Source organism: Anas acuta, chromosome W (genome assembly GCF_963932015.1).
Source record: "Anas acuta chromosome W, bAnaAcu1.1, whole genome shotgun sequence".
NCBI classification, from domain to species: Eukaryota; Metazoa; Chordata; class Aves; order Anseriformes; family Anatidae; genus Anas; species Anas acuta.
Window position 1 is genome coordinate 4,806,649 of NC_089016.1, and position 10,127 is coordinate 4,816,775.

Sequence of the window (10,127 nt, forward strand, 5' to 3'; positions counted from 1 at the left end):
GTCAGCTCCGACCTTCTGTTGGACACATATTTGTAGAGACTCAAGAGCAAACAGAGAAGTGTCAATCCTCAGCAGAAGTAGGGTGAAAAAGAGATATGACTCTAAGAGCATAATAAATCAAATGATACCAAAGAGAACAATAACAATATTGACAATGAAAGATGGACCAGGATTGAGGGGAGTTACCAAGTTAAGTCATTTCTGGAAAAAAGAGGGGAAATTTGTCTCTATTCAGAAGCATCCATGAAATCACTTTCCTAATAGCCCACTTGAGCTCCCTGTTTCTCATGCTGTAGATGAGGGGGTTCAATGTTGGAGGCATCACCGAGTACAGAACTGCCATCACCAGGTTCAGGGATGGAGAGGAGATGGAGGGGGGCTTCAGGTAAGCAAAAAAGCCAGTGCTGATAAACAAGGAGACCACAAACAGGTGAGGGAGGCATGTGGAAAAGGCTTTGTGTCGCCCCTGCTCTGAAGGCATCCTCAGCACAGCCCTGAAGATCTGAACATAAGAAAAAAGAATGAAAACAAAGCACACGGACGCTAACCAGACACCAACCACAAGCACCCAAAAACTCCTCAGGTAGGAGTGTGAGCAGGAGATCTTCAGGATCTGGGGGATCTCACAGAAGAATTGTTCCACAGCATTGCCTTGGCAGAGGGGCAGGGAAAATGTATTGGCAGTGTGCAGCAGAGCATAGAGAACCCCACTGCCCCAGGCAGCTGCTGCCATCTGGGCACAAGCTCTGCTGCCCAGGAGGCGCCCGTAGTGCAGAGGCTTGCAGATGGCAGCATAGCGGTCGTAGGCCATGATAGTGAGAATAAAATACTCTGCTGACATAAGAAAGGGAAAAAGAAAGACCTGTGCAGCACATCCTGCATAGGAAATGGCCCTCGTATCATGAAGGGAATTGGCCATGGCTTTGGGGACAGTGGTGGAGATGCAGCCCATGTCGAGGAGAGCGAGGTTGAAGAAGAAGAAGTACATGGGGGTGTGGAGGCGGTGGTCACAGGCTATGGCGGTGAGGATGAGGCCGTTGCCCAGGAGGGCAGCCAGGTAGATGCCCAGGAAGAGCACGAAGTGCAGGAGCTGCAGCTCCCGTGTGTCTGCAAATTGCAAGAGGAGGAACTCGGTGATGAAGCTGCTGTTGGACATCTGATCCTCCTGGACAAAGGGGACTACCCAAGGAAGAAAAGACAGTGATCATTAGGAGAGGAAACCTATTTATCTTCCCGTCCAAATACCCCTACAGTGACTTTCCCCTTTCTGAGGCATTTCTGTTGCTCCCTTGCTTGAGGTCTGGTTGGTGCTGGAGGAATGTGGCCCTGGGAGCAGCAGTCTCTTCTGTGGTTGCTAGAGGATACAGACCTCTCCTACAGCTCTACATAAAAAGAAACCAGGAGTGATCTCTGATTAAGTCTCTCTCTGATATATGTGGACTTCACAGCATTTCCACTGTCGACACTCTTTACTGATGAACAGTACTTGTGATTTACTTTGTTCCAGTTGTGTCTCACTCAGAAGTATTTTTAGAGGGTAGAAAATACTGGCTTTTGTAAGGTATACCAGGTGAGCTCTTGACAAGCAAAGTGACTGTCCTTACTGCAGTGAGGATAGCCAGTCTGTCCATCTACCCTGGTCTCAGACAGACTCATCTAGTGCTCAGCCAAGTTTCCGACACTGAGCTGCTCAATGATTGTGAAATTGGAAGAAAGATGCAGCTCTGTCCCTGATGCATTGCCCAGAGCCCTGCAGGTTAGAAGGGGAACTCTGGGCACCTTCCTCCTATGCAAATATCTGCGTGGTGAGACCCAGAGGGTCAGTGCTTGAGGTGCAGCTGAAAGCCAGATCTGCAGGGAGCCATAAAGCAAGAACAGCAGCTGCAGGGCCAAGGAGAGGAATGGCACAGGGCTTCTGCCAGGGGAGGCAAGGCGAGGGACCAACAGGAACTCAGAAGGGTCTGTTGTGAGGGAGGTCCTGCTGCTGAGGTTATGAGTCACGTCCTGAATCCTGTGAGCTTCAGGGCAGACAGAGAGTTGCCAGACTACTCTGCTAGCACTGTCCTGCCATTCCCTGCCCATGGCTCTGATGCCTGCAGCTGTCCCTGCCTGCAGCTGGGTCTCTGTCCCCACGCCTCCTGCCTGCAGCTCACAGTACCCATCTCACCCGATCAGAGCTGGGTGCTCAGCTCTGCCCTGCAGACACCTCCTGGCAGCAGGGCTCTGCCCAGGGGCAGCTCGCTGGGGCATGTCCTAGAGCCCGGGTCACACAGACCCTGCTGACACTGCACAGGTGGTAATGGAGCTTACTATGGGCAGTAAAGGGACTTGTTACAGTTCTTGGAATGCTCCTCGTGAAGGCTTAGGAATCTTAGTATCTTAGAAAAAAAAAAAAAAAGCCGCTATTTTCAATTCCACAAGGATGAAGAAGAGAAAACTGAAAGCAGAGGCTAAAGAAATATGATAGTGAAGTTCCCTTTGAAAATGCCTTGGTGTGCTGTGGATCTGTGAGCAGGCTGCCCCAGGCAGCAGCCTCCCACCAGCAACAGGACCCTGCCCTGCCAGGGGGGCTCCTTCCACCCGCAGCTTCTCCCCGCAGTGCCCTGGGCAGCTCCCCGGGCAGGCTGAGTGCTGAGCCTGGCAGGCGGCAGAGGCCCTGCCCCGCCACACAGCCCCTGGGGCACAGCAGGGACCCTGCTCTGCACCACAGCCCTGGACACCCCTGCCTGCACCCCCGGCTTCACAGCGTGCAGCCAGCCCATGATAAGGGAGCCGTCAGGGCCTGGACACTGACCCTGCAGCTCACAGCCCTGCTATGGAGATTGTGCTTCTCTGCAAGAAATAAACATGCAGCGTCTCCAGACTGATCTGCTGTGGGACAATCCAGGTCTAGGACACCTCCAGGATATTCCACTGCAGTGCACTGCACTTAAACTTACCATGTAAAGGTTGCTAGAATTGCTCCTCCAGTGTATTCTCAGCTTTCTAACACTCCACACAGTCTTAAACATCTCTCCCTTCTCTCCCCTTCCCAGTACAGCTGAAGGCAGTGCCCCCAGCCCTGCTGCGCTGTGCAGAGGAGCTGCTCCTGGGCAGAGCTGTCTCTCTGCAGCGCTGCCTGCTTGCCAGGAGCTCCCCTTGGGCCCAGGAGCCCGGCCCAGCTCAGCAGCAGAGGCCCAGCCCAAGGCCTCCCTTGCTCTGCCCCCTACCAGGCTCCCTGCACATGGCCTTGGGGCTGCAGGGGAACCTGCTGGGAAAGCAGCCTGAAGGAATCCCTGGAGTTCCTTCCCTCACATGGGTACACACTCTTCTTGACAGCAGTGTGCTGGAGTAGTTGGCTGTTCATATTCCCCTTGGCATTCCTCATACCCACAGGGGCTAGATTCCTCTGGCCTCCATTGAGGTGTCCTCAACATAGGCACCTGAATGTGAGATATCTCACTAATGCTGATAACTGAGCCACTACAGCTAATTAATGGAAATAGAGGACAGGAAAGAGCTGCTCAGATCCTCCTGGGGCCATCTGCCATCCACAGCAGCAGGTGTCTGTTCTGAAGGAAAGCCTCATCATGCCCAGGCTCTTGGCACAAGGTCTGGGACAAGTCTGAGTTTGGCCCTTGTGCCACAGCTGAGGTGCTGCAGCCCAGATGTGCCCCAGTGCCCTCAGCCTGGGGCACAGGCAGGAGGAGCTGGATCCCCACCTGCTGTCACAGGGCTGGGACATTGATGGAAGAGCTGCTGAGGTGTGGGGGGACAGATCCCTCAGCTTGGGGTGCTGTGCTGGATGGGGGTAGATTCTTCAGAAGAGAGAAGCAGGAATGATAAACAGCGAATACGTTTGCCATTCCCTCGTGTACCACCTCTGCCTCCTGCATGGCAGACCAGGGGATGGTGCTGAGGCCTTCTGAAATCTCAGAGCCCCGTGTGATATCTGGGAAGGAAGGCCCTGGCATGCACTGGAATTCCCTCCATATAACACATCCTACTTCTCCAAGTGAGTGACATGCAGTGAAGAGGAATTCAGGCACACTGAGGGGCTGCTGCATCCCAGGAGCAGCCACTTCCTATATTCCATGGCCTTTGTCACCATTTGGACATGTTCCTGGTGGATTTGTCAGGATCCTGTGGAAAAGAACTGGGCAGAAGGGAGGTGAGAATTTCTCAGGACAAGAAGGGAAATCTCTCATCATTCTCGCGAGCTGTCCTGTCTCCTTGCTGCTGAACTAATAGGACTTTAAATGACACGGGCTGATGTCACAGGGGGATACACTGCATCACCAGGATATCGTGACTGGAGCAGCGGCAGTGCCGGCACTTCCCTTCAAGGCCTGGTCCCTGCTGGGCACTGCTTGGGTGCTCCCCAGCGCTGTCCTTCTGTGGCCAGGAGCGGGGTCAGCAGGCAGCAAGCTTGCACTGGGCGACCCTCGCTGACGGGCGGAGGAGCAGGGGCACCTTGCAGAGGAGCTGTGGTTGAGGAGCCAGGGCGGGCATCCCTTGTCCTGAGCTGAGGGACAGCAGCAAGTGAGATGGAGGGTGCTGGATGGATGGGTGACCATCGCCTCTGTCCTGACTTCCCTGTTTCCAGTGCTCCTGCAGCTCTCCTCCAAAGGTAAGGGTGTCAGCAGCCCCTTCGTAAGGGGTGGCCCAGGAGCTGTCAGCTGTCCAAAGCTGCAAGTCCTGGGCTTTGGGGGGAGGCTGGACAAGGCTGTTGGCTGCTCTGAGAGCCCTGCCTGAGTGTCCCTCTGAGCTCAGGGGACAATGTGGCAGCCAGGACTCCTGGTTCCGGATGCTAGGGATGCCCTTATCCCTAGGGCTTCTCTAGGCATGCCTCCTTGCTATGGGGGACAATCCAGGGCCAGGTGTCCCTGGGAGCTGGTGCCTCTTTGGAATCTGGCTCTGTGTGGAAAGATGGCCAGTGTCCCAGGGCCTGGTGTGGCCTGCAGCTCCCACTGGCTTCTCAGGAGTGCACCAGAAATGCCTGTGTTGGACTCTTCTACTGCTCTCATTCAGGGGAATCTCTCTTCATTCCCATTTGTGTGGCCAAGCTGGCAGAGCATGTCCTGGGTGCTGAGATGCCATCTCTTGAATGCCATGGCCCTAGTTCTGAACCTTTCACATACCCCTACTGTGGTGGATTTACCGTGCTACACAGGTGATCTCTTCCACACTACCCCATCACAACCCCTCCCCAGAGGAAAAGAGATTACAGAATTACAGAATCTCTAGGTTGGAAGAGACCTCAAGATCATCGAGTCCAACCTCTAACCTAACACTAAAAGTACCCACTAAACCATATCCCTAAGTTCTACATCTAAACGTCTTTTGAAGACTTCCAGGGATGGTGACTCCACCACCTTCCTGGGCAGCCCGTTCCAGTGCCTAACAACCCTTTCAGTAAAGAAATTCTTCCTAACATCTAACCTAAAACTCCCCTGGCGTAACTTTAGCCCATTCCCCCTCGTCCTGTCACCAGGCACATGGGAGAACAGGCCAACCCCCACCTCGCTACAGCCTCCTTTAATGTACTTATACAGAGCAATAAGGTCACCCCTGAGCCTCCTCTTCTCCAGGCTGAACAAGCCCAGCTCCTTCAGCCGCTCCTCGTAGGACTTGCTCTCCAGGCCCCTCACCAGCTTCGTCGCCCTTCTCTGGACCCGCTCAAGCACCTCCATGTCCTTCTTGTAGCGAGGGGCCCAAAACTGAACACAGTACTCGAGGTGCGGCCTCACCAGAGCCGAGTCCAGGGGGACGATCACCTCCCTAGCCCTGCTGGTCACACTGTTTCTGATACAAGCCAGGATGCCGTTGGCCTTCTTGGCCACCTGAGCACACTGCTGGCTCATATTCAGCCGACTATCAACTATCACTCCCAGGTCCTTCTCTGCCTGGCAGCTCTCCAACCACTCATCTCCCAGCCTGTAGCTCTGCTTGGGGTTATTGCGCCCCAGGTGCAGGACCCGGCACTTGGCCTTGTTGAACTTTATACAGTTGACCTCAGCCCATCAGTGCAGCCTATCCAGATCCTCCTGCAGATCCTTCCTACCCTCGAGCAGATCGACACACGCACCTAACTTGGTGTCATCTGCAAACTTACTGAGGGTGCACTCAATGCCATCATCCAGATCATTGATGAAGATGTTAAAGAGGACCGGCCCCAGCACCGAGCCCTGGGGGACGCCACTAGTGACTGGCCTCCAACTGGACTTGGCTCCATTTACCACAACTCTTTGGGCCCGGCTATCCAGCCAGTTTCTAACCCAACGAAGCGTGCGCCAGTCCAAGCCAAGGAAGTAAACATTTTTTTTGTGTGGTTGTTTGGGGTCCCAGGATTTGGAGTTTTCTTCAGCAGTAGCTCTCCACGGGCCACAGCTTCCTCCAGGCCAAATCTACCTGCTCCACCAGGGCCTCCTCCATGGGCTGATGTATGGAGATCTGCTCTACCGTGGGACCCATGGGCTGTATGGGACAGCCTGCTCCACCATGGGCTGCAAGGGAACTTCTGGTGTCTGGAGCACCTCCTGACCTTGGTGTCTGCAGGACTGGTTCTCACTCCTCTCTCAGCTGCTGTTTCCCAGCAGGATTTCCCTATTTAAATCTGCTTTCACAGGGGCACAACCAGCATCACCCATTGGCTCGGCTCTGCCCAGCAGCTGCCATGGCCTGGAGTGGGCTGTGCATTGGTCAGCAGGTGGTGAGCAATTACTCTGTGCATCACTTGCTTTTTGCATTCTACTATCATCATCATCAACAACAACAACAACACTAACATCTTTATTATTATTATTTCCCTTTATTCGCTCTCCTATTAAACAGTCTATCTCAACCCATGAGATTTTATCTTTTTTTCCCCTTCAATTCTCTCCCCCATCCCACTGGTAGGGTGTGGAGCAAATGGCTATGCGGTGCTGAGCTGCCTGCCAGGTTAAACCACAACACTCCCTTTGGCACATAAGGTAGGGCCCAAAGGGTAGAGATAATGACAGATCTGCCCAGAGCATGTTAAAATTAAATTGTTATAAGCTTATTATTTGTTGAAAACGATGTTGATTTTTTTTGTGGATCTCAGGGTTGTAGTTGTTTTTGGTCTCTGAATTATGTTCAATAGCACATTACCAACTGTGTGTTCCTTGCAGTATTGTTTATCACTTTTGGGAGCTGGTTTAAGGTTATTATTTTGCTGTAATGTGTAACACTGGCTTATGGTATGATAAAATTATTGGATATGAGACTGATCTGGTAGTTGTACTCAGCATTGCTGTCACCACCACACTACAGGAACCATCTATGAGAAACTATTCTGCTCTTGTGAGGCCCCACTTGGAGTACTGCATCCATGTCTGGGGTCTCCAGTACAAGAAGAATATTGATCTGTTAGAATGGGTCCAGAGGAGAGCCACGAAGTTGGTCAGTAGGCTGGAAAACCTCTCCTATGAAGTAAGGCTGAGAGAGCTGGGAATGCTGAGCCTGAAGAAGGGAAGGCTCAGGGGTGACCTCACTGCAGCTTTTCAAATTTTAAAGGGGGCTTATAAAAAAGATGGGGAGTGACCTTCTCCTCCTGCAGCCAATGAGAGGACAAAGGGGGATGATATTAGACTAAAAGTGGGAGACACTCCTTTTGGCACATAACGTGGGACCCAAAGGGTAGGTTTAAGGTTTAAAGGAGAGATTAGGAGGAAATTCTTCACGGTGAGGCACTGGAACAGGTTGCCCAGAGAAGTTGTGGATGCCTCATCCCTGGGGGTGTTCAAGACCAGGTTGGATGAGGCCCTGAGCAACCTGTTCTAGTGGGTGGCATCACTGCCCATGGCAGGGGGTTTGGAACTAGATGTTCTTTAAAGTCCCTTCCAACCCAAGTCATTCTATGAGTCTGTGATTCTCCTCTGGGACTTCCTGTGGCCTCAGCTTCCCTTCAGACTTCCAGGAGGACCTGAGCTGAAGAACCTTGTCTGGGGGTGATCTCTAGGGTAAGGGCCAGCACGTGGGTTGGGAGAGACTGTCTGACTGTCTCAAAGATATGTGCTGCATACAAGTACAGCAGGAAGCTCACATGTCTGCTGGCTCATGCTTCCATCAATGCAAACCCTGACCCGGGATCCCAGCCTTGCTTTCCAACCCACCCTTCGGGAAGTGCGATGATTTTAAGAGATGAGGAGTGTACAGCAGCAATCCTTCTTCAGTCACTGCTCAGGCCAGGTGGTGCACCAGGAAACCATGGATGTGTGGTGCTGCATGATGAGCATGAATTAGGGTACCCATAGTCCCGACCTTGTCTTGGATGAGATGAACACCAGTATTTGAGGCAACTTCTAGACTAGGTCAGCTCCCATCTGATCTCTCCCCATCCCTCCTCTCACCTCTCCAGCTCTTCCTGGCCTAATGAGGTTGCTCAGCTTACTCAGCCTGGAGAAAAGAGAGTGTTGGAGAGGAGGAAAGCAATAGCAGAGAATGGCCAGGGGACTGTCAAGGAGATAAAGCCACCAGTAGTGCTTCCAAGCAGGAGGATGAGATCCAGCTGGCAGAAGTTGACCTCTGGAAGTTCTTTCCAACCTGAATTATCCTTTCATCCCATGACGTGTATCAGTGGGACCATTTCTGATGGTCATGGGCCTTTGAAAGGACCAAGATGTTTGAAGGATAGAACACAGGGCTATCTCAGGTATTTTTTATTCTTTGCAAAGCTGAGGTGATTCTCAGCTTCACAAAGGGGCAACTGGAAGCAGAAATAATGCTGTGAGAGTTGGGGTGCATATGGGAAGGTCTGCTATGCACCAGCACTGCCAAAAGTATGAAGAGTGCCCGTGTCAATATGCAATGTGCACACCTTGTGTTGGCAATTGCAACATCTTACTCTTGGGAACTCTTCTGACATTGTGTGGTGAGTGTGGATGAGTCTTGATGATTGCCCTGCCTCCATTTAGCTTCTGGAGGAGCCTGACTCAGACTGCAAAGGGCTCAGGGACCGGAGAAAGGGAGACACTGCTTGAGAAGTTTACAGACTTTCCAGCAGTTCAGAAGTTTCAGCCTCCTTTGAGAGCACATCAAGCAATGCTCCCTCTCTGCAGTCCCTGGGGAGAGCAGAGCTATAGAAGGAACCTTCAGAGAGTTGTTGGTGCTATAAACCCCAGAACACTGCACAGAGCAGGGGGCATGGGATGCTGCTGGAGACCCACCACAGGAAGTGCTGGGAGGAGAAAACAAGGACAAAGCAAGGTGTGAATCCTGGGGCCAGCTTGGCAGAAAAATCAGGGAAGGGAAGGGAAGGGAAAAGAAGGACATAGTGAGGAAGAGGCAGAGAGACCCTGGTGAGACCCTGGCCTTGGTCTTCATTCCCAGGCACTAAGAGTGGAGAATTCACCGCTTCATGCTGAGGACTTCAGGTGAGTGCTGGATGTCCTGAGTCAGGCTGGTGGTTGTTTTGCTGCTGGGTGTCTTCACAGGGTAAGTTTTGGAGGCCTCAGTCTCAGTCCTGTCCTTTGCTATATTTGGTACTTTTTGCTTTATTTTTTTAGCTGTGAAGTCCACCATAACTCTCTCTGTCCTGTTTTCAGCTGGGAGAGAGAGAATTTTGGTGCCGTGCTTCAGATCTAGGAGGAAAAATATTGATGCCTCACTGATATTTTAGTTTCTGCTGAGTAGTGCTTGCTCAGAGTCAAGGATTTGTTTGGCTCCTCACACTGCCCTGCTAGTGGGGAGGCTGGGAGTGCATGAGAATCTGGGAGGGACAGATGATCCAAACTGCCCAAAGGGATATTCTGTACTGTATAATATCAAACTCAAAAATAAAACTAGGGGGGGAGTTAGCTGGGGAGCTACTGTTGCTCTGAGACTGGCTGGGCAGCAGTCTGCTGGTATTGACCAATTGCTTTGTGCATCACTTGTTTTGTGATTTTTTTTCCCCTCCCCCTTTTTGTTCCTACTAAACTGTCTTTATCTCAACCCATGAGCTTTAATGATTTTCACTTTTTTTTAACCCCATTCCACTGGCAGGGAGAAGTGAGCAAATGGCTGTGTGGTGCTGAGCTGCCTGCCAGGTTAAACCACAACACTTTCTTAAATTTAACACAGAAGTATTCTTTCTCACAGGTCTCCTTCCTGGCAAGTGAGAAAAGAAAGATAAAAAACACTGC

The 10,127-nt window shown here is 51.9% G+C and overlaps 1 protein-coding gene across 1 annotated transcript; it reads right to left on the reverse strand.

Moving 5' to 3' along the window:
* On the reverse strand, positions 1-1,161 carry LOC137847314 (olfactory receptor 14A16-like). The gene has a single exon (XM_068665603.1). It carries the CDS (start codon positions 1,154-1,156, stop codon positions 191-193), a length of 966 nt encoding a protein of 321 aa, XP_068521704.1. The 5' UTR covers positions 1,157-1,161; the 3' UTR covers positions 1-190.
* Positions 1,162-10,127: the final 8,966 nt, after the last annotated feature.

Coding starts and splice junctions, on each gene's coding strand:
- LOC137847314 (XM_068665603.1), bottom strand. CDS start 1,156: ATGTCCAACAGCAGCTTCATCACCGAGTTCCTCCTCTTGCAATTTGCA.